Raw genomic sequence first — 25,926 nt, 5'->3', positions numbered from 1 at the left:
GATGTGTGTCAGGGCCTCAGGGAGAGTTTCTGGATTTGGTTGTAAAATGTTGCACAACGTTTTTACAACTAGCAGTTTATGGCTGAAGAAGTCCGACTTGGATTAGCAGCTCCAGAAATTCCAAACCGTTCGTTTAGTCAGTGCTTCTCTCTCACCTATAGGGGCCCCTCTTCAATTTCCACAGATGAAGGAGGGTGAAAGGCTTTACATCTAAAGGGGAGCCATGTGTGTATGTGCCTCAGTGCTGTAACTAACCACACACACACACACACACACACTCGCGCACGTGCACACGCGCACACATGCACATGCACACACGCACACAACCTTTGTGGAAAATAATGGCGGCCTGCTGGTTCTCTGTGAAGGAGAGACAGGTAAATTATTTGTCTGCCTGACAAGTGCTGCTGCATATTTGAGGACACGTACAGATGAACTTGTGTTTCACTGTGACGGGTCTATGCCTGGCAGAAGTTCAAAACACACAGTCAAACACACCCACGCACACACACCCACACAGACAGACACGCATGCACACACACGCGCACGTGCGCGCACGCACGCACACACACACACACACACACACACACACACACACACACAACCCATGGTTTTTTTTCAAATGGAATTCCAGGCTGCCTGTCGCCGAGAGATCTTAGCGATGGCAGATGAAGAGAAGGCCGGTGAACAGTGTCAGAGATAAGAATGGCACCTGGAGAATGTGCTCCTGCTATGATACCCTAAGGCAGAAACACGCATACACACACGCATGTATGCATCTTAGACACGTAAACACACACACACACACACGCACACGTGCGCACGCACGCACGCACACAGCTGACATAACAAAAACATTCCTGTTTACACATGGTTTATCACCAAATATTAACGATATAACAATGATCACGCTGAATCACACACCGGCTGTCTGTACTGTCATGCCAATGTTTCAACATAACTTGACAGTATTGAAAATGAAGGTTAAAATAAAGGAGTAATAAAGAATTAAGTATTAAAGAAAACAATAAATAATTAAACAGCTTTTATTGCATTACATTCTGGGCCATTACTTTGGAGAAGTATAGGAGGTGATATTGATAAACCTCGGAACCATCTGTTCGACATTCACCTTTGTTCTAATTGTTTCAGTCATGTGACATTCACATGTGCCAAGAGAAAGGGACTACTACAGATAGGGTGTGTGCACTATACACATACTGTATATATACTGTATCTCTCTCTCTCTCTCTCTCTCTCTCTCTCTCTCTCTCTCTCTCTCTCTCTCTGTGTATGTGGTAGCGCACACTTTGGGCATACAGTATACTGTGTGTGTGTGTGTGTGTGTGTGTGTGTGTGTGTGTGCGTGTGTGTGTGTGTGTGTGTGTGTGTGTGTGTGCACGTGCGTGCGCGCAGGGTGTAATCTGACACTCAGATCTTGCGGAGACCTATAGACAGAGGACTGTGATCCCATCTGGAGAGGCTGGTTGAGAGGCTCGTTAAAGGCCTTGCGGCTAATGGAACTCCAGATGGATGGATGGATGGATGGTGAAAGTATATACACAATTAAAAATATCAAGTAGTGGAGAGATCTATAGACAGTCTGGTGAGCTGGTCGACAGGCAAGCAGACAAAAAAGATTACAAAACAACATACACATATGACATAACTATATAACTATATAATATATGCCCAAATGGCACATGGTATCACATGGGACGACCACATCGGAAATGTGGACCTCTATAGGGCCAGAGAGAAAGATGAGGCTGGCTGCAGTGACTGGGCACTGCAGTAAGAAAGATGAGGCTGGCTGGGCACTGCAGTGAGAAAGATGAGGCTGGCTGCAGTGACTGGGCACTGCAGTGAGAAAGATGAGGCTGGCTGCAGTGGCTGGGCACTGCAGTGAGAAAGATGAGGCTGGCTGGACACTGCAGTGACAAAGATGAGGCTGGCTGGACACTGCAGTCAGAAAGATGAGGCTGGCTTGGCACTGCAGTCAGAAAGATGAGGCTGGCTGGGCACTGCAGTGAGAAAGATGAGGCTGGCTGGACACTGCAGTCAGAAAGATGAGGCTGGCTTGGCACTGCAGTCAGAAAGATGAGGCTGGCTGCAGTGGCTGGGCACTGCAGTCAGAAAGATGAGGCTGGCTGGGCACTGCAGTCAGAAAGATGAGGCTGGCTGGGCACTGCAGTCAGAAAGATGAGGCTGGCTGCAGTGGCTGGGCACTGAGATAATGTATGATGATGTATGATGATAATTGCGACCCTCACACAACCCTAATCATGTCTGTCCTCTCATCTCCTGAGCCACACCATACGAAGTTAGTCATGCCTGGTCCTAATCATCTCCTGAGCCATACCACACCATACCATGCCTGGTCCTTCTCATCTCCTGAGCCACACCATACCATGCCTGGTCCTTCTCATCTCCTGAGCCACACCATACCATGCCTGGTCCTTCTCATCTCCTGAGCCACACCACACCATACCATGCCTGGTCCTTCTCATCTCCTGAGCCACACCATACCATGCCTGGTCCTTCTCATCTCCTGAGCCACACCATACCATACCATGCCTGGTCCTTCTCATCTCCTGAGCCACACCATACCATGCCTGAGCTGAGCCGTAGGTTTTTATTTCCTCCGTGCTTCTACTTGTAGTGTTCACACTGCACTACAACCGCCTTCAGCTCCATCTGGTAGTGGGAAGAATTTGGAGCCTCTCAGCAGAACCCTGCGAGGGTTAAAGTATGCAGGTCTCCTGCAGTCTCACAGTAAACACACTGAGCTCTCCGCTGTGCTCTGCTCCAGCAGGGCCTGTTTTAATTCAGCTCAGCTCCTCTCGGGCCCCATGAAGAGGGGCTGAGCCGGCTGGACCGTAGCCAGGTAAATATCTCAAACTAATAATCGTGAGCCATCAGAACTTAAGGCATCATGCTCCAACCACCCCCCCCCCCCGTCGTGTCACGTTTTACACTCATAAACCTGTTATTCTCACAGAGCAAAATGTTGGTATGACGAAGTATGAAGTGTATGCTTTCAACTTTCTCTCTGCCTCCAACAGCTCTACCCTCTCACTCCTTCTCTTCATGTTTTGTTTACAAAGCACACAGCCTCACAGGAGGGGAGTGTTCTATCCAGTTTCAGATTGGGACAAGGGGGATACATCATCTGTGCCATGTGACCAGTGGTGGACAGTAACTAAGTATATATAGGCTACATTTACTGGACTACTTTTCGAGTATTCCTCTTTTGGACTTTCTCTCCACATTTTAAATAGAAATATTGTAATTTTGAGTGAAAGTTCTATAAAGGGACTCTTGGGACCAAAGATAAAATTATATTATGAATTAACAAATTATGTCCTATTTCAATTATAGTATATACATACATATATATTCCCTCACACACTTTTTGCATGAATGCATTAATAGCGCTTGCCTTGCACTGTTGCACCCCCCATTTCTTTTGCTTTGCTCTTGCTGTCCTCTCCTCCCTCATTCCCCTCCCCCAACTCCCTTCATCACCCTCTCAGAAGCCACCACAGTGAGAGAATAAAAACATAATCGCTGGCAATGTGGCCCTTCTGTCGAGTCAGTGTTTCTGATGCAGTGATTGATTTTAGCATTAACAATCCCGCCACACAAACGCACCCCCCCCCCCCCCCCCCCCCCGACACACACACACACACACACACACACACACACACACACACACACACACACACACACACACACACACACACACACACTCATCCATTGTCCAGCCTCCCCTGACGGGAGATAAAGCTGTTGCGAGCGGGGGCGGGAGGCTGAAGCCTTGGTACTGTTGCAATAGAGGAGGTGGACGACGCATGAGAATGAGTGGGTAACATGAAGGTTCTCATGGCCAGAAATATAAACACACACACAACACACATGAAATAGCCTTTTAACAGTTTCATATACCATTGTACCTCCAGTGTGAGTTGAGCAAGATTTCTGGACTATAATCCTTGCCTATATTATATACCTGGCCTGGACAATAAAGCATTCACAGAGAGAACAGTGAGTAACTTACTACAATGCACACTCTCACCCAACCTTTCTCTGGATCAACCAGTCTTTGTCCTTGAAGGTTTTAATACTTGCAAGCTATCTGGACACCTGCCCAACCTTCAGTAGTATACACTGTCGCACTCATTCTACACCTTCCCAACCTTCAGTAGTATACACTGTCCCACTCATTCTATCTGGACACCTGCCCAACCTTCAGTAGTATACACTGGACACCTGCCCAACCTTCAGTAGTATACACTGGACACCTGCCCAACCTTCAGTAGTATACACTGGACACCTGCCCAACCTTCAGTAGTATACACTGGACACCATGCCCAACCTTCAGTAGTATACACTGGACACCATGCCCAACCTTCAGTAGTATACACTGGACACCATGCCCAACCTTCAGTAGTATACACTGGACACCTGCCCAACCTTCAGTAGTATACACTGGACACCTGCCCAACCTTCAGTAGTATACACTGGACACCTGCCCAACCTTCAGTAGTATACACTGGACACCTGCCCAACCTTCAGTAGTATACACTGGACACCTGCCCAACCTTCAGTAGTATACACTTACACTGTCCCACTCATTCTAGTCTAGCACTGTATTTGTGCTTTGGGAATATAGGCTCTCCCAGATGCTTATGGCTCATAGGAATAGACTACGTGACAACCAGGAATAGTCTGGTGACCACCGGAGAGACGGGTGCAGGCAGCCGGAAAGTAGACGGCACCCGGGAGCAGTATGGGTTGGCGCCCCAGCCTGTGTCTTCCGTGAGGAAGAAGCCCAACAAACCCACGGTGAGGCCTTTAGGAGGGCCATTCAAGCCTCAAGCAGAGCCTGCGGCACCACCAAGGGCAAGGTGGAGCCTGCGGAACCGTTGCAGCTTGAGAATCCACCATTCCTGAATAAAGTGCCTGGTGCTGGGAGTCTGGTGCAACGCACTGGGCCTGACCTGGTGAGAGCAGGAGTGGACCTGGTGAGACGTATAGGAGGGGCCCGGACAGGAGTCAACCCACAGAGCCTAGTCCATCCACGCGCCAGAATGGTACCTCGCAGGCCCGGCAGAGTAGTTCAGGAGGAACGGATTGTGTGGCCCTGGTTTTTCCCTAGTGGGACTGATTGAGGGTAGCTACTGACGTAAGTCGGGACTTGATCACCCCGGCTGGGTCACCTGAGTGAGGGGTATGATGTTGGGAGACCCGAAACCCTGATGACCTTGTGATACATCACTGAGGATACGTCCCAGGTGTATTCATGTATGTATGTATTTTGTTATATAGCTGTGTGCAGACCACCCCATGTTGTTCACCTTTTGCCTAAGTACAGGACTTATTGTGAAGTGAAAGAAGCATGCAACCAAAGTGATACAACAAGTATGGTCCGAAAGGAAAAAACGTATTCACAGGTGTGAGACAAGCTTGGGAATGTCCCAATGCACTATGGGCAGGGCCAGTAAAAAAGGAATTAGCTGCAAACACCAGCCAATCCTTTGCTAGTGAACTGAATGTTTTTATTTTTTGTCTTTCTTTTATTTTTTTATCTTCGGCCAGGCTGTGTCAAGTGCAATCGAATGTGACGTCATTGACAAGAAAGAGCCAGTGTTGTGATGCTTGTGGTTGAGGACATACTGCCATGTTATGATTCTCATTCATTGATTCATTCATTCGTTCATTCGTTCATTCGTTCATTCATTCATTCATTCATTCATTCATTCATTCATTCATTCATTCATTCATTCATTCATTCATTCATTCATTCATTCATTCATTCATTCATTCGTTCATTCTGTTAATCCTGTTCATTGTTCTAAATAACCCGGGACTCCTGTGGAGCCCATTCTGATAAACTGCTATCGACTTCAGTTTACTTTACAGGCTGGAATGGCCCAGAGGCGGGGATTATGTTTTCGACCGTCTGTCCATCCATCTACAGTATCCATCCGTGTGTCTGTGTGACCAGTTAATCTCGGCAACCATTGCACTGATTACCATGAAACTTTGGACACTCACTCCCAGTAGACCAAGGAAGACCAGCTCAAATGTTTCAAATGGGCATCATCGTGGCACTATAACAGGCTATAACATCATCGTGGCGCTATAACAGGCTGCTTCACATTTTGGCCCACAACTCTTGAACTGTAGCACCGTACATTTTCCACCATTTTGCGTTTTCTTCAAAATACTCCGACACTACTTCGTTTTTGAGGGGCCTCCTATGCCCAGTTTTCGGTGTCTGTGTAAACACAAACATTGAAGCCAAAAGTGAGGACAACAATCACACCCGTGTGAAATGAGGGGCGCTCTTGTCATCGTACATCGATTTATGTTAGCGCTACATAAGGTAGGCTACATAAGATGGTGCCTTATTGGTCAAGCGCTCCCACCAACGTGGGTTGCTTAGCCGATTTGCTCGTTTACATATGACGTAAGTTTTCCCTTCAATGTCAATGGCGTTTAATGTTTTGATGTTTAATTTACGTCATATTTAGCGGAATTCTGACGTCATTTCTCCATTCATTGTCAATGGCAAATATTGAGACGGGCAGGGGGGACAAGATTTAGCGGACATTTGACTGGAATTCTCCTTTCATTATCAATGGCAAACAGGCGGGGACAAAAGCTGTTTATAGAGGGGGCTAGCGCACCTTAAAAATCACTCTTGTGTGAAGTGAGGGGCGCTCTTATCATCATACATCATCATACATCATCACATTTCGGCCAATCACAATTGGCGTCCTCACTTTTCTGGCCTCACTGTATATCCTCAATTGCAATCCGGCCAATTGCTTTTTGCATAAATCATGAACTGATCCGATCTACCCCAAATTGTACTGACACAGGGGCCTCTAAAGAAGTGGAGCCAAAGGCAATTTCACTTCCACTACATATAGGGGAAGAACGACAAATGTTAAATCACAGTTTTTGAGGGGCGCCAGCCCCTCCTATATCCAACTTTTAGTGTATGTTCACAAACTTTGTCCTACACAAACATCATACCCATTGACAATGAATGGAACATTTGACGTCATAGTGGCTGAGCAAATAGACACTGGTGTCTATTATCTGTTTTGTTTTTATTATAATTATAATTATTTTTAACAAAATGAGTGCAGAAATATAGTGCAGAATGTGATCAACTATGCACCCGTGCTCCTGTAACCGCTCCTATAGCATTAAAGTGGAGGAGGTTGCACAACCCTTGCCATGACTTCCAACCAGTACAGTAGCACTTACTATTGTTATTGTTCTGTGCCAGACCATGAAAAGAGTTTTAATATCTTAACCTCCTATGTTGCTAGTTTAGACTGCCTTATATAGGATAGAGGAACAGACTATATCATCTTAACCTTGCTTAACAGTGTTACAACACATATTCAGCAACCTAAAGGTTGAGTGCTATTTTTAGATTTTAGTTCTGCTTTAAAATGCAATGAAAACTCATTCTTTTGAACTTGGAGTTAACTGTTAACCACATAAACTCTGTGTCAAGAATGTGTTCTATACCCTGTATTGTTGTTTTCTTTGTATACAAATTAAATCATAATCCATAACAATGCTACAGTTTGAGCAAGTATACTGATTACTGTTATTGAAGTTAAGAAGGTTAACTGACGCACACAGAAGCTCAAACATGGTGTCAAAGTAGTGGTGTAGAACTAAAGAACTGATCATACTCATGGGGCGACTGTGGCTCAAGAGGTAGAGCAGGTCGTCCAATGATCCATGGGTCGGCGGTTCGAATCCCGGCTCCTCCTGTCTACATGTCGAAGTGTCCTTGGGCAAGACACTGAACCCCAAATTGCTCCCGATGTGCTGGTTGGTACCTTGCATGGCTTCCGCTGCAATCGGTGTATGAATGTGTGTATGAATGGGTGAATGTAATGCACAATCTATGTAAAGCGCCTTGGATAAAGGCGCTATATAAATGCACCATTTACTCATCGGGGCGTCTTAACGGCACTTTTACTTAATCTGTTGAAACTGTAGGCAGCTTCAAGTACTCGAGTACAGTTTTGGGTTGTATCAAGCTTCTCTGAAAACACTGAATTCAAGAAATGCTCACAACACCTTTATCGTCGAATCACAGCCTTAACGTGAGCCAACCAATTTTAAAATGTGTGCACGCGGTACTCTGGTCGAGCGTGTGCATGTTTAACCTTACATCATGGCTTGGCAACCTCAATTGCAGACTAAGAAGTAAGCTTGCCAGAATCGTTGGCATGACTGGACAAATTTAGTGAGGAATCCTCAGACCCAGCTGAGTGATCTTCTAGAGTCTAGACATCCTTAGAACCAGAAACAAAACGCTGAGCATTCTTCATGATAACTCTCAAACTTTTATTCAGTCAGTGTGAGATGATGAACTCAGGGGGGTGATATAGGGTGACACTTGGAACCAAAATGCTTTTATTACACATAGTGATAGTATCACTGTTGCAATATCTTTTGTCATTCACTAAACTATATAATTGACAAAAGAAGCCATGAAAGAACAAATGGCATAGCCTATTCCAGGCTTTCAGGGGCCATAACACAATGATCTGCAAGGTAGCACCATTGAAAGTTTGAATGCAAGACACCTATCTGCTCTTCAAGTTCAAGGGTTCAGTGTCTTGTTGACATACATTTCAACACAATGGCAGAAGGAGCCATGGGATTGGCCTGGAAACCTTCTGATGATCAGATAACTGCTATACCCAGTTCTGAGACAGTTTTAAATAAAATGTTTATGTGAATGTATGATTTCATTGATTTGCATTAAAACGGTCTGTAATCTTTTTGTATATTCAACTAATAGTAATCTAATAATAATGGATTGCATTTTTATAGCGCTTTTCTATGCACTACGTGCTTACTCAAAGCGCTTTACAATGGTCCATTCATTCATACATTGGGAGGTGAAGCAACTGTTTATTGCCAGCGTCCTCACTTCCCACATTCACACACCAATGGTGGCAACCACTGGAGGCAATGAATGTACGGTTCAGTGTCTTGCCTAAGGACACTTCGACATGTAGACAGGAGGAGCCGGGATTCGAACCGCCGACCCACGGATCATTGGACGACCTGCTCTACCTCCTGAGCTACAGCCACCCCATAATAATTCATTTTGATGTATGTTTGACTCTGTGACCATTATGAGCTTTGAATACACAACAAATGCAGAGGCATTCCCAAACACAATTCCTCAATATTTTAGGGAAGACAGCTTTCCATATTCTATCACATTTATTTATGGGACTGAAGGACTTAATGAGATTAAAGAGGAAATCTATATCAAATCACACAGATACACTCAATAGCTTAAGTTACTAAAATTGCACAAACACCATTGTTTCATGAAATCTTTGTCCATTGGTCCACAATGGTAATCTATAAAGTGATTCGCACTTTGCACTATACTTTTAATCAATGGGGCTATCTTGAAGATTATCAGGCCCTTGAAAGGCTGAAATATCGTCTTCTTCTCCCCCCCCCCCCCCCCCCCCCCCCTCTGCCAATATTTGTTCTTTCAAGGATTCTGTTAATTATGAAGTAGTAGCAAAAGACATTCTTGGACACCAAGACCACCAAAGAGCTCTAAAATGCACTGTTTGACGTCACAGCAGTGATAGGCCTGTTTCCTTCCTGCATGTACTGTAGGGTTGTGAGTTCAAATCGTATTGTGAACAGCGAACGTATTTTTATTATTATGAATAGGCTAATATAAGATTTATTTTTTTAAATATGTTTTATTTATTTATTTTCAAAAAATTTGGGGGGTGGGGGAGTCTTTTCAGTTTCTTAATATCATCACAAAATGATCTAATGATTGTATTTGAATCTCTTGTGTTATATTACAGTGAGACAAATTCACATGTTGTGTGGGCAGTTAAGTTGTATGGTGGTGTCATATCATAAATCACAGCCTCACAGATAGCACACGTGCTACATTATTATGTATGTATTCAACAGAGCAGCACGCTAACCTCCACTGAGGGGGGAGGAACTCATAAAGTTGTCACTGGTTCAGATTTATCAACTGTTTTCCTGGCAAACAGGGTTCCCACATCAAAGGCGTTTTGAATAAAAGAACGACACAGGATAGATAATAGCACATCGAAAGGATATCTTTTCAAAGTAAAACATGACAGATAAGAATATTGAGGCATACTTGTCCATGCTGGTTGGATTACTCAACAGAAGTGTACGTGGTGTTTTTTTTTGTTTTGTTTTTTTTGTGAGTGACGCACCTAGCTGCATCATTTGTCATTTGTCACTTCTTTCTGTCTTCTTAGTAATCACAGTGTGCGAGGCGAGGGGGGGAGGAAAATAAAACAAGCATCAGTCAAGAGACCTTGGCGAATGCCAGCACGTGCGTAATGGTTTCTTCCTCTGTGAAGAGAATGTGAGTCCTGTGTTCTCTACCCCGGCATCATCTTGTTGCTCTGGTCCTAATGGCATTATTAAAGAGAGACTGTTCTGCCGGCAGTCATGTTATAGCCATATCAAGTGGTCATTTTGTGGTGCCAGATAGAAAACCCATAGATTCTTCCCATAGAGATTTCTGAAAATATGAATTATTTTAAACTTGCAACCAAGCCATCCAGGTTCCTGGTGAATCATGACCAATGACCACACAAAACATTGTATTCTGTGTAAAATAATGCAATTCGAAACTGCCCCATGAGTAAATAGTCAAATTTGAAGTGGGTGGGGCAAACGGTTCTCCAGTTATATGGATTACAGACGTACATACACACGTACAAAGACGTGGTGCATTTAGTAAAGGACTATAGAGCGGTGCCCGTTGGGTCTACTTGGAACGATGCAAGTTGGAAATGAATGCCCCACCCAGTTATTATGTCTGTGTCCCTTTTATGCCCTATGGACTTCTTTGTCAGGCATGCCCAAATATTGAGTCTATGCAGGAGTCAGAACGTCATTGTAATGTCAGAACAGGCCAGCTCCATATATGGAGATCTAGGGGTGATCAGGTGTGACCAATTTGCTAATTTGGGGCCTGTCCAGATCCTGGGCAGAGGCCTTTTGTGGCGGTTCTGGACAACTGTGTGTCTGACCGACTCAAGGCTGCGGGCACTGCCTCCCGGTGTTGGTGTGGAACGTGTGTGTCGAATTTGAAGTCGCTGGGGTTCTCGAGTTACGTGGACTATACAGACATACAGTACACATGTTCACACAGAAACATGGTACATTTATAATAGGATATTTTAGTTAATGAAGCTCTGATCAGGCTGATACCTTAATTGCCCAATTTTGGAGTTATATGAGATATGTCATATGACATCACAGGCTAGCAACATGAAGTCTGAGATGATCATCCAGATGGTTCAAATGATGATTTTAAGACAAAGCATCAAGTATTTTAATTCAGCACAAAGTGCACCATAACTCACATCTTTCACATAGTTCAACAACAAAGGCCCTTGCCATAAAGAAGTTGTTGCTTCACAAAAGAGTGCCTCGATCTTGTCTATTTTACAGTTGTGTCTTATCAGTACAACAATAGTGGCGTCTTAAGGGAATGAAAGCCTTTTAAAATAGTCTACACACTGTCGAGAGCATATGAAGCAAATGCTACACTATGGGTAATTAAAGCCAGTGTTTGCATATTTGTTGTGCTGTTGACACAGCTGTATATTATTATTGTTAGTCGCACACAATATGTTATGCTTCTCAGCTGGAAGTCTCAGTTCATGGAAATGTCATTTTATTAGAAAGACAAAAAAAGAAAAAGAAAACAAATACAAAATTAAACACATTTAGCATAAAGTTAGTTAGTTGAATTCACCATTTGTCAGCCTTCTGATTGGTCCCTAACTGACTAACCACTACCAGCAGGCTCTTTCTGCCTTAATTGTTCCACTTTGTTCATGTTGAATTTGCTAAAACATAATTTTTGGAAAAAACTAAAAACAAAACAACAAAAACAAGATATGCCCAGTCACCATGCTGCACCTGTGATGTTCATTTTTACTGACAAGTTTAAAACAAGAATTGAATGCACAGAATATCAATACGAAACAGCTGAAAAACACAATTATTTCAATGGTATTTAATGGAGAGAAAGGATTTTTGTCCAACCATGAAACGGCAACCAATAGGTGCGAATAGGGGCACAACCAGGGGCGGGACTTGACAAAGGGTGAATTGGCTGTTAGACAGGAATTATACAAATATGCTACTGTAGCTCTGAATGGCTGCCTGGAAAAGAGCTGGAATTGGATTCAGGCCTGCATGATGCACCTGCACACTACAGTTATCAATGTTGTTAGTCAGGATTCAGGCCTGCATGCACCTGCACACTACATTTATGAATGTTAGTCAGGAGGCCTGCATGCACCTGCATACTACAGTTATGAATGTTATGTTAGTCAGGATTCAGGCCTGCATGCACCTGCACACTACAGTTATATGAATGTTATGTTAGTCAGGATTCAGGCTTGCATGCACCTGCACACTACAGTTATATGAATGTTATGTTAGTCATGAATTTGGTTATTAGCAATACTAATTAGTAGAGTCTAGAAAAAACAGCACAGACAATTCAGCTGTCAATATGGAGAAAATGAATGGATTCTGTCTTGGATTAGTATGGTGTTCCAGAGACAGACATTTGTGTAAACAATATAATCATTAACATATTATGTTTGACAGTTTTGAGAACAGTTATGTCTGTTTTTTTAAAGGAGGGACTCCACTGTTTTTGTTACTGAGGATAATGGACGCTGAAGAATCTTTGACACATTGTGAGCTTGTAGATTAGCTATTTTCAAATTGCATTTGTTTATAGGGTTAAAGTGGTTAAATTGATTTTGATGCTATATTCACAAAATGCACAAAAAGTACATAATGACCCACACACCATCTGCACTTGCAATATGAACACAATGAACAATATGAACACACGAATTTAGCTGAGTGAGGATCCCCTGTAGGACCCCCCTTTGAGAACCATGCACTGCCCTAGGCCTAGACGACCACCTACATTAGGTTGCCTATGCCTAGAAACACCCCTGAGAGAGATACCGGATAAAATGAAAGACAACAGTTCTGGCTTAATTAAAACCAAGGCCACTGGGACTATCTGTAATGCCAGAGGTATGGGTCTTAATATCTACTGTACACCACCTCTGAGCAAAACCTCATTATTATCTCATGTATTTCACTGGAGCTTGAGAGATGTTTTCTTTCAACAGTCTTGTGTGATCCTTTTCCAACTGTACATGCAGACGCTCTAGTACTCTACTCTACTAGTAGGCTACTTAATAAAGCTGGCATTCCAGACATGATCATCTTAAGAGGCAGTAGATGAAATCTTCATTTAGGAAATGGTACAAAGTACTTCTTGGCAACCTATAGCTGCTTTATTCTCCGACAGAAGAAGTGAAAGAAAGAGGGGAAGAGAGAGATGTCAGGTCGGGAGGGGCTAGGGGGGCTTGGTTGGTGGGTGTATTTCTTACAAGGAAAAATCTGCTGAGGGCAAATTTCCATTCAGCCAAATTCTGCAGGCAAAACAGAACAAATGAAAACCATGACAGTGCCCAACAGTTACATAACAATAGCCCTCTGTACACAAACATTTTCTAACAAAAGGACCCTGCAATAAGAATTCTGATCATATGTTAGCAATGAAATCCCTCTGCATTACTGAGCAGCTGAGACTGGGACATTAAGAAAAATCTCGATGGTAACTAATCAACACAGCTAGCTTTTCATTGACATCCCACAACATATTATATCCCAGGAGCATGTATGCTAGGGTCAGCATTCAGGAATTATTTACTCAGCAATCAGATACAAACTGTGTAGTATGTCAAACCCATAAACACACAAACATGGAAAAGGTTGCCCTCTAGTGTTGGATATTAAGATAACTTTGTCTCTGTGTATACACACACATCTTTAACTATTTATCAAAAGGTGCATGTATTGTTATCAGGTAAATATAGTATACACATTAATGACAGTGACATAACCAATATAGTGTTAAGTATGCTGAACCCACGCCACTTTAAGTTGTACCACGAGATAAGCAGCAGGCCACCCGGTAGTAGGAAATGAGCCATGATTGGTAGGATTAAAAACAAACACAAAGACTTCCGGTGTATTGTAGAAAGTGTACTAATCACATTTCAGAACAAAATTTAATTCTTTACGGTCATTGACTGTTGAGACAAGTGATGGGTTGTTGTAATACAAACTAGAAAACTTAATTTTGCCTTTCGTGCAGCTCATTTTTAATTTGAACACGATGGCAGTGCATGGGGCCCTCACTCACAAGTTTTCCAGCGTGAGAGGTGGTTTCATTCAATTACAAAAAAGGGCTTCAACTTAGCAGTCAAACTACAAACTAAAAGCAAAACATTTGGTACACTGAAACTCGTATTCTCTGCTGTCGGCCAGAAACCAGCTATGTCCAATTCTTGTCAAAGTTGGTATGGTGACTAACATTGTGACATACTTTGCCTTATTATCATCATCACCAAATCCAGCTCAAGTGGTCACTTTAAGTTGAGTTGGGTGGTTTGACCAACAGTTTGAGGATCCAATGGAGAAGCACTTTTAATTGGTTCAATGTCACACGCACACACACTCGCACGCACTCGCACGCAAAAAAGTTGGAAAATGGATAGCTGGTTTCTGCACGACAGCAACAAGTATAATGAAGACAACAAAATACTGCAAGTCAGAAATTTTACTTTTCAGGCTTGAAACCAAAACAACTAATATCTGAGGTAAATAAAAATCAGTTAGTTGTAGTGATAGCACAATAAAAGGATACAAAAATTCTGAACAAACGCAAGCACACAATTGCGAACACGGTAAGATACGAATACAAATAACATTGTATTTCTGAAACACATTCAGAAAGTTCAACAACAAAGGTAAAATGTTGAATGGCTAATGAAACAGTCAGACTATTTGAATTTTTAACTTAGGATCTTCACTCAGAGATGGATGATAGAGTAGTGTATAATGTAGTTTATTACAACAACCTGTGACTCTTCCTTCAAGCCTATGCTACTTGCACAGATAACCCTAACCCCCTTTTTCCTCCAGCAGGCAATGTTAGCGACAGTTTGTTTTTCTTCTATAGCTCTAAGGTAGCGCATGTCTGAGACATGGCGTTGTATATGAAGGTGTTGTTGAAGGGTACAAACTGGTGGGTAATGATCTTTATTCCTTCTTGAGCAGCTGAACCTAAACCAAGCGGATACAAAATACATTATTTGTCTGAGCATTGCCGCTACAAGAGGTGAAGCCACATTAGAATCTTAAGTCAATTTGAGATTAATACTGAAAGACCCACCTCCCAAAAACGCAGCGACTGTGTGAGGCTCTGCAGCACCATAGCGACAGCTATAGATTACAAAAAGAAAAGAGAGAGGGGGGAATTACATCAGTTTGGAGGATAAAATGACACAATATGACATTTGCAATGTACCACAGCCTGCAGGGATTGCCATATCCATAAATTCCATAGCGACAAGAACTCACAACTCGTGGACATAATCATCTTTGATGTTAACATTCAGGCTGTACTCCTGCAGCAGACTGTTCACACACAGCTTCAGCTTGCTTATGTCCTCTTCCACCTGGTAATTGTAAACCCCTGAGAAGAGAGATAGAACACATGTATGAATATCAACACAAATAAAACATCCAAAGTCTGACCTGAGAAGTATGGGGGGCTTTTTTTCTTATTATTTATTTTTACTGATAGCAGCTGAAGTCCTTGTCATGTCTGTCTATCTATCAGGTCCTCCTGGTACACATAACACCACAGACCACTTTCTCAGCACGCTGAGGAAGGCTTGAAGTTTTTATTTTAAACTGGCAGTCTTGACTGAGGGGGCTAGATGGTCTGGTTGAGGGGGTGACACCCCCCCATCCTAACACTGGGTCTGGCATAGGAGCCCATGGGGTCGATTTAGGACTTCTATGTTACTTACTTCTATATTACTAATCTAATTACAGTATTATGATCTGGGGGCGTGTAGTATGTCATATTGCAATTTTGGGCATGTTAAGAAGCGCTTTTGACACCCCGCGGGGTGCGCAAAACGGCCTTGAATTAGTCATGGGTGTGTTTAAGGCGTGTTTGAGACGTACCCAATCAACATGTCCGTACTATTCTCTTTACCAGTCAGCTGATGTCACATACGGAATGCGCACTTTGGGGGTCGTGGTATGACATTTCTTCAGGCTGGCACCATAGAAGACATGACATGCCTTTGTCACATTTGGGTTAATTATTCCTATTGCACTGCATGCTGTCACCTTTATGCCTCAAAAGAACAGACCCACCTTTCAGATCGGAATGGAATTGCGAGTAGATAGCAGCATATTGGCAAATTGCCAATCCATGCGTAATTAATTAATTCGATAACGATAGAACCATGTACCATACAGCGAATGAAAGCAAGATTCCTAAGGAATATGGAGATTTTTACATTTAATAAAACGGTTGAGAAATGAGAGAACCATGAGTGTTTATAGGCTAATATCAACGTTTTTTTATGAAAGACCAAACGGGCTGTGAACTTGAAGAGCTCAATCACCATCCCGACACGGAAGAAATATAGCCTAGTGCATGCATGTATATGCACTGTTGCACTTGCACACAGTAGCCTACACACGCTCTTTATTTGTTTCTATTGAAAAACACCAGTAAAATAACGTTTATTATATTTTATTTCATTCAAGTCACGACGAAGGAATGAGTTGAATGCGTGCTGCGTAATGCTGTGGCCCCGATGGTATGGTCTTCGCTGAGTTCGCTCGTAGCATTTTATTGAAGAAGACTTGAATCGGGTGTGATACAGCATATGAAAGCACATTTCCCACGGATTATGGAGATGTTTTTATTTATTTTTAAGGTTGAGAAATGAAAGAATTATGGCCGTTTCTAATCTCAATTTTTTTTTTTTAAAGACGCAAAACTGCCATGTCTCATAGAAACAAGTAAATAGGTCTATAAAAATAAGCGCATATAACAGGGGTCTGTAACCTATTTTAAATGAAGTGCCATGTTTTTATTTTCTAAATAGTGAGTCTGCCATATCCAGATTAATTTGAATGACACCACATTAAAATAAAAAAACATATTTTGATTGTCCACAAATATAAAGTTCTTCCTTCTTTTTAAATATGTTCTTGCACATTGTTATAATGATCATTATATATCCCCCTGCAGTCAGAGTTCATAGTTTTAATGAATGAATGTGATGCATTGTGAGCTGGTATAGATCTGCTATTTTCAAAAGTAATCTTTTTATTTAATTTTTGGATTAGCTGTCCTTAGTTGGGCAAATGCATTCATCTGGGGATCCTTGACATGGGAATGTGCTGTGTGACGATCACTGGTTTAAACAACATTAGGAGAAAAGCCCAAATAACCACTTTAGAAACAAGAAAAGCAACCACACAAAGCAACTTTACAGAAAAATAAGCCGCTTATAATAAACAGACATGGCAACACTCTACCAGCCTTCCAGAGCCGCTCAAGTGTCAAATCAAACAGTGCTTTTTGCGTTTATGAGGTGGTCAGACCCACGTCTAATCGTTATGCGCTGAGTGTCTTTAGGTCAAGGGGCTTAATAGCAAATTGCGCAAAGCGAGAATAATTAACATATGGACACTCCCACAATGCTAAAATATTCAGGGACGCGGTATGCCAAATGTGTGTGCGTTCAACACGGGCCGAGTGCGTTCAACACGGGCCGATATGCCTTTCATAATACGAATGTGCGCAGAGCGAGGCCAATTTATGTATCACGACCTGGTAAACCGCACCTTCAAAATCGACCTGCATATTTCATCCTGTGTGACAATGTTGTAGGTGTGGGGTGGATATGAAAGGAGTTCTGTTTAGACATTAGGCACAACACAGGAGTCTAACCTGGGTACCGGGAATGCTGTTGGAAGAAGCGATCAACAGAGCGTAGCATGAGGTAGAGAACCATCTCACTGTCTGGATTGTCCATACAGGAGGCTGGTGAGACAAAACATACAAACATGATCATCACAATATCCTGCCAATACAATATGTAGATATCTTCAGTGGTCTCGCTTAAGCTGGATAGGCATAATAGGAAGTGCAAAAACAAATGACTGAAGGAGTTGATAAGGATTGACTAAAAAGAAAGTCAGATGGGGTTGGGGGCTTATATTACAACTTACTGATTTCATCTTTATTTACTGAGTCCACGCTGTATTCCTCTGCAAGAGACCTGCAGCGCACCACCCTCAAGAAGGCTGCATTTTTACCTGGACACAAAAGTATTATGTACTACTATACAGCCAGGCCACAAGCTGTCGTCTTCAAATGTACCGCAGCAGTTCTCATAGGAAATTCATGCCTTCAAAAACCTTAAACAACTGTGCTACTGTAATATGGAAATATCTGATTGAAATGGTGCTCTGAGCTCAATCAATAAGATTTGATTTATATGCAAGGTGCAATGCAGGGGCAGTTTACATAATTCACAAAATTAACACGGCTGCACGTGGCCGCGTGCACAGGAGTTTCTCTCCACACATACACAAATGGTTTGTTGGTGCATGCAATATTTCCTTACAAAATAGTTTGATGTCCTTTTCAGAGATGCTCTCCGGTGGCTAGTGAGAAAGAACGATAAACCATTTAAATTAAAAATCATGTTTGTCCAAAATGAACTGAATCCTTAAACAGGTCGGACAACATACCTTTCCCACAGACTGCAAGATACATTCAACATGCTTGGACACAGCAGTAGTGTCCTGTAGGGCCTTTTCCCTGTAACTAGAAACACATGTCTTCATGTCACACAGCAACAACATAATTACACACAAAGCATGGCCTGTGTTTATCTAAGGGACACTGGCTAGTAGCTCCCCGGTTCAAGAAGCATCATTTTAATCATTGGATGCTATTGCATATTTAAGTATGCCACTTCAATGCAACTGTGGTAATGGTCATTTCTGTTCATTTTGATGCATGTGCTCAACCCTAACTCAACAACAAAAAGGAGCTTCTGTTCCAATGCCTTCTGCAAAGGCTATCAATTGTTTTCAATCAGGAAAATACAGTATTTGGGCACACTTACACATTCTGGAGGTTGATGAACTTTTGAGAGTCTGCAATCATATCTGGGATGGTCCCTCTCATAGGCATGTTACCAGTGCCTTCATTCTGAATGAACTCTTTGACAGCTCGCAGCATCACCCAGAAGGATGGGGTCTGGTATTTCCAAACAAACAAACAAACATGCACACAAACAATACCTCTGCATTTACATTTTACAATGTGCGTTTTGTGGTTCATTCATTCATTCAGTAAAAGTGGATTTCCCCTGGGTATTTATCTACTGTGTTATCTCTAGAGATATGCGTTCATCCCCATGCTGCTGTGGAATTTGTGTACAGCTGATGTAAGGTGTAAAATGTTGATGATCATAAACGTACCTGTGATGTGATGTTATTACACGGCTCACTATTCAAGAGGTCATCCAATTCACTAGGAATCTGCAGTGATAAGATATGAGGTTGGAGTGCAAGCGGTCTGATTTTACTTGTGGCATTGAAGAACTGTGACAACAACCTAGAGCCTGATTTATACTTGGTTGCTAGATATTACTGCAATAGATATTAGACACTAATGCAGAGATGGAACTTGGTTACAGGTGAAAAAGATGAGAAGGATTTAAGAGAAAGGAGAAGACAGACCCTTCAGAGGTCTGCTCTGGGTAGAATGTTGCTTTGTAATAAGTCAGCAAAGCATGGCTACCGTACAATACGATTGATTGAATACATAGTTTATTTCTTTGTGGCAAAGAATTAACTTTGTATTAACTTTTTATGCATTTTCTCCATTCCATACCCAATTCAAATTTTCAATTTCTTTAACCACTTAAGTTCTAACATTTTTGACTAGTTTTCTTTTTATAAAGTTGTTTTTATTTTATTTCTGTAAAGTGACTGAGTATTTAGAAAAGTGTATTATTATTACTACCAATGCATAATAGTCTTATAAATCACACATTCAGCATCCAAACACTCGTTTTGAGTAGGCACTGGAAGAAAGTTTATGATGTCATGACAAAACCTTCTACTCAGAGGACAGTAGGCATGCATCTTTCATTTTTGAGTAGGCATGCTTCACTCTTTCACTTCATGTAGGCACACATAAGTCTTTCACTTTGATTAGCACCCCCAAAACAAACAAAACATTTCTCATCAGATCTGTACGAGATCTGTAGGTGATGTATTTCTCATTCAAAACCACGGATTTTGTCTAAAAGTGATACAATGAAAAGGTATTGATGTGGTCACCTTGGTAGGGTTTAAAGCGGTGTTGACGTTCTTTATAGCCTCCTCAAAGTTTTCTTCATCTTCAGGAACGCCATTCTCATTCTTCAAAATCCCTAAAGGAAAAGGCATATGCAACCGATTAAAGGTATATTCAGTGATTTCACTCAAAAAACCTTAGGTTTCGTTTTTGGCTGTGGGACCCAGACTTTCGTCCAATCAGGATAGAGAGTCAAAAACGAAACCTACGGTTTTTTGACCCCCAGGGGTTAACTGGGCACAGGGAGGAACTCCTTATATGGCCAGCACACTCTATAGTAGGGAGGATTATCACAACAAAACAAAAAAATAAGTGATATTTGAATTAAGTGAAATCACTGAATATACCTTTAAAAAAGAAATAAAAGAAAAACGATATCATGCCAATACATGATAAATCCATGAACACAGCTTTGCATTGCTGCGATGAATAAATTAAAGTAGGAAGTAAAGATGGACAGAAGGAAGGGAGTATAAGGAAAGAAACAAATAGCATCTCCTAGGCAAATAAAGACTACTAGGCACAGAATATACCTTCCCGAATCAGCCGTTTGAAGGCCTCCTTCTCTGGGTACGTTTTTGGTGGTTGATAATCGTGCTAGAACAAACAAAAGCAAAAATGTAATTCCTTTGTTGTATAAAGATGAAATCAGGGTATCAAACGTTTATCTTTTGCCACAGAAATATTACTATACCTCAGTTAGCCACTTCTCCAAGACTTTGGCAACAATAATAATCCACGGAGTGTGACTATGATCCTATTGGCCCAGAGAGAAATCATTACCGGTAGTTATGTGACAAATTGTCCAAAATTGACTCAGGCAAACACAGCAGACACAAACACACACCTTTTTCTCAAAGCTGTCCAGGTCATAGGATTGGATGTGTTTTTTTAAGGCAGCAAATGGCTGGTCTAACCGCAGATCTTCCAAGGCATTGTCTGGGTGAGATTCAACCACTTAAGGAGATGGAAAAATAGAACTTGTTGAACTCCAGTTAGATTTAAATTGGTGTTTATCAGTATGCATTTAATTGGTCTACATATAGTTATCCAGCCATTGATAGATATTGCTGCACATTTCAAGATATAAATTATCTTCTTTGGCGAGTCAAAGATAAAAGTTGATCAGGAATGATATTCACCAGAATGAATGAATGCATTTTTCACTATAACTATTATTGTTGAATATACTTAAGAGTACCACTAATGGTAGGGACTTGGAGCAACTCACCTGTATGCTCTTGCACCACTAGTCTCATGTAGCCGACTAGGCCATATGTTTTACAAACTAGGAACGGTACAGATGTACTCCACAGAACTGAACCGAGCCTCAGGCATGTGCTGTTGAAATTATACAGACAAATAAAATATATTAACAACTCAAACTAAATTTCACAAAAGATTACTTACAAGATAATAACAATAAAATAGATATCTATAAAATTATGAGGGAAACAACAATAACAAAAAACTACAGAAAAACTAAAAAGAAGACTCTTATGCAGAGCAGAGCGACTTACAATAATAGTAGATTGACAAATAAAAAGCTACTGAGCTAGACACTAAGGCACTTTCATTTCTCAAAGTGCATTGTTATAATCAAAATCATGAGAATTTGTATACAACAGATCTTTACAATACCTCTCTGGCAACTGAACACCAATAACCAGGTTGAACCTGTGAAAAAACTCTGGGTCATTGTCCAGGAGCTTATCTGGAGTCTGCAGGAGAAACAGGTGATACATATAGGCCATGAGTGTAAAAATATTAATTAGCAACATAGAAAAAAATGAAAAAGCCAATGAACACATCTGCATAAAACAAATTCTTAACATAATACAATCAAATGGGCAGGTGTTGCGGCCAAATAACAACATATGCACAACGGAGGATACAAAACAAAAAGAGGGAGATTGATATTTTCCTGTTTACATTCATGTAACAACACAACAGAAACAACCAACCTCCTCCACAAAGTTTCCAGAGACATCACTGTTCAGCTCTTGCAAGAGTTCAGTGGCAGCCTGTGCTCTGTTCTGAGAGATAACAAGTAAGGTCAGCACACACCAAAAGTATACCAATACTTAGGGAGTGTCCATGTTTTACTGATTGTTACAAACAGTGTTTATAATGAAGTCGTAGGGAGGAAGGATATGAGAGAGACAGAGGGCAAAGCAAAGACATCAGCAGAACATACCTTTCCTATATAGTTGTGGGTGAGGAAAAAGCTGAAAGAGAGGAGTGTCATACATATTCAGAGTCAGAACAACACACCACAGCGCTGCAAAGGGTGAAATCAAAACCACTGCCTTACTTGTTACCAACATCTTCCCCGGAAACAATGTGTCCATCGACGATGGTGAAAGCTCCAATACCTGTGAACAACAATAATTTCACTGTAATCTTGCAAGAAGTGACATTAATATCCTTTTTTATTATTAGTTATTTATTGAAAAACACAGATGTTCATTTTGCACTTGACATGCATCCTGCATTGGAAGTCACTAGAACCAGGAATGTGTTTCAAGTCTAATATTGTTAAAATGGAGTTTGAAGTTGCATGGGTTCATATATAATAACTAAAGAGGGGGGCATGTCTGATCAAATTAACATAAATATCTAAATATTGAATTTGAATCAAGCAACAGAGGACCTGGGGGTACACACAAAACCCTGAGCACTGCAGACGCTAAAATAAACCCAGAAGTGTTTTAAAGTGAAACACCCTTTAAATGTATCATCATCATCATATATAAACCACATTCACCTGGAAGAACGAGGTTCTTCAGTATCTCTGTCCCAGTTGCAGTGGCGTTGATGAGACACACGTGTGCATTCTCAAGGGCCTCTTGACCATGGTCACCCCACAGTCTGAATGGACATCAAATATGTTATCATCAGTGATAGGCGGTAAAGTAAAAGTACGTTTTGTTCACTTGAGTACTGTACTTATAGTAAGTTTTGGGTAAGGGGGGAAAAATGAATTATAAATTAACCACTAAGGCCGCATTTCAAATATAACGAAATAGACTCAAGCTCACAATGTGTCACGATGTGGTGCGACACTGTAGATCTGCTAATTTCACTATTATTGATATTTTTGTACTCGTACTCCAGAACTTTATTACTCAAGTATATTTTGTACATTTACAAAAGTACAATTTGACAGAGCAACTTTCACTTGTAGTTGAGTAATATTTGACCAAGTACTGGAGTAGTTTGTCCATCACCATTCACCATCACCATGGTTGTTATGACTGCATTGCCATAGTGACATGTAGTAGTTTGCAGTGCACTAGCCCTGGAACATGACTGCCATGATAATTATCATGACAGTCATGCAGTAACTTTGCCCTGTTTTTTGCAGTCGCTGCATTTACAAGATTTCCGTATATATAAACATTCAGATTTCAAATATAAAGTACTCACAAAGTGTCCCACGGGTGTTAGTTAGTAGCAGCGCGAGCGATTAGAATTGCTGCGTCCCGCGTTCTTTAATAAAAAGCATTTTTGTCCGAGCTCTTCGGCTAGTTTTTTCAAACGGGGTTCGTTTGGGAAATCCACAGTTGCACACCGGGAGCGCACTCGCCTATTAGTCTGTATTGGCAGGCCGGTCAGCGTACCTATATCGAACACACCGAGTGCCACCCTCCTCCCGACCGATAGGGGCGCGTAGTTGAAAGCCAATGGCAAAATAACACCTCGGATAAAAATGCTTTTTATTAAACAACGCGGGATGCAGAAATTCTAATCGCTGGCGCTGCTACTAACTAACACCCGTGGGACACTTTGTGAGTACTTTATATTTGAAATGCGAATGTTTATATATTTTAATTATTTGTAAATGTAGCGTCTGCAAAAACCAGGGTGAAGTTGCGTCATGACTCTCGTATGAATACGAGAGTCATGTTTACAGGGCTAGCAGTGCACCAACTAAAAAACGCCTTCCATTCTTCATACCAGGACTATTATAATTAAAAAGGTAGTCGTCGTTCTATTTGTCAGAAATTGTCACGTTAAACTGACGGTAATGAATGATGGCAAACATATTAGGCTAGTCAGTCAGCCAGTCAGTTAATATCATATCATTCAATCATAACAACGGTTAGCTAGCTAGCGTTGTTCTGGACTGTCAAACCAAATGCCCAGCAATGGTAACGTTATTTAACGGGAATACTTATTACATTGATTTAACAACGTATGGATTATACATCAAAGCAACTCCGTTATTATTTTTACCTGAGTTGTCTGTCGTATTTCTGTTCTTTTGATGCTTTGGTGGCTGCCATGGTAAGCTCTACAGGGAAGCCTTACAAATGCATTCTAGTTCTACCGTTCAAAACGGTGGATTCGACACGCAGAAATTATGTCATTGCTGTGTTTCTAATCCGTAGTTTCGACACAAAGTTTGGCCACTAGGGGGAGTATTTAGACCATTTTTAGAGTATGTGATTGAATATGAGAGTTGAGACCATGGATGAGACAGGTCTCGTTTATCGATGTAAAAGGCATTCATGTTGTTTGTGTGCTAGTCTGGTGTGCTAGCCTAGACCCCAAATAAATCCAGTAGGAAAAAAAGAACCAGAAGGTAACACATCCAAAAACTAGGCATACTAAAAACCTAGATGCCAAATATTATTTAAGATTTTGTTTTGTTTTTGTTTCTATAGGCCTATTAGACCTATTTTTATATTGTTTATTGTATGCCTATTTGTTTCGTTAAAAAGTTATATATTCTGGCACTAATCATTGACAACCGGAACACAATTTTTATCAATTTGATAGTGTTTCAATCAATAATGTCTACTCTAGTAGGCTACTCGTAGGCTACTCTTTGTATTCATCCTGTAGCCTGAGCTCTTTGATTCTGTTTACTAAACAGAAGAAGATACCACCATTACATTATGTCAAGGGTTTTGGACCCATGTTTGGACCGATAATTGTGCCATAGCTGGGCACAATCTTCCATTGTCATTTAGCTGATGTTGCTGTGGCAATGGCAGGATAATTAACTTATTTTTTTTCTTTTAACCAATCAAGTCTAAAAAGGAAGAAAATACTAGGCGGCTACATTAATAAAATATAATATACTAATGAACATAACCTATATCATAACATATCAATACACAATAGGCAGGCTAATCCATTAATAACGTTGTAATGTGATATGTTTTAATGCCAAACGAATGCTACTTATTGATCTAGCCCTATTCCCTATTAGACAACTGCTTGCAGTGCACCCATTAGGTAGCAATCTCTAGGTAGCAACGGTTGGTGGTTGAACTTGAAAGTTAATTTGAGTCATAGGTCTACTTCTCTTGTCTGTGTCATCTTTCAAATTGTAGGCTAATGTAATCTGTTCTGTAAATTAATTTAATTTCATCTATGTTCTGATTCAGAACATAGATTAACATTTTGCTCTGTGGTGTCTTAATGCTTAATGTTTATTGAAGTACAAAAACTTGTCTTACCTTGCTTTACCACAAGGCGAATCAGGCTGTGTGAGCAACAGCAAGGGTCAGGTCAGGATTTAGATAAGGGAA

The 25,926-nt window shown here is 41.3% G+C and overlaps 1 protein-coding gene across 1 annotated transcript; it reads right to left on the bottom strand.

Annotated features, from left to right (window-relative positions):
* Positions 1-14,159: 14,159 nt before the first annotated feature.
* Positions 14,160-24,748, bottom strand: nae1 (nedd8 activating enzyme E1 subunit 1). Its single transcript, XM_083792391.1, has 20 exons — positions 24,623-24,748; positions 23,151-23,254; positions 22,698-22,758; positions 22,581-22,611; positions 22,348-22,419; positions 22,025-22,104; positions 21,615-21,724; positions 21,231-21,340; positions 21,078-21,140; positions 20,917-20,980; positions 20,368-20,459; positions 19,501-19,560; positions 19,143-19,276; positions 18,763-18,838; positions 18,636-18,675; positions 18,238-18,324; positions 17,957-18,049; positions 15,553-15,667; positions 15,365-15,414; positions 14,160-15,255 (listed from the first exon to the last, which is right to left on the bottom strand). Exons 1-20 carry the CDS (start codon positions 24,670-24,672, stop codon positions 15,146-15,148), a joined length of 1,602 nt encoding a protein of 533 aa, XP_083648517.1. The 5' UTR covers positions 24,673-24,748; the 3' UTR covers positions 14,160-15,145.
* Positions 24,749-25,926: the final 1,178 nt, after the last annotated feature.

The sequence above is a fragment of the Protomyctophum parallelum genome (assembly GCF_964188405.1).
Source record: "Protomyctophum parallelum genome assembly, chromosome: 2".
Taxonomy (NCBI): Eukaryota; Metazoa; Chordata; class Actinopteri; order Myctophiformes; family Myctophidae; genus Protomyctophum; species Protomyctophum parallelum.
Note: the sequence above shows the minus strand (reverse complement) of the source record. Positions and strands in the feature narration are given on the sequence as shown.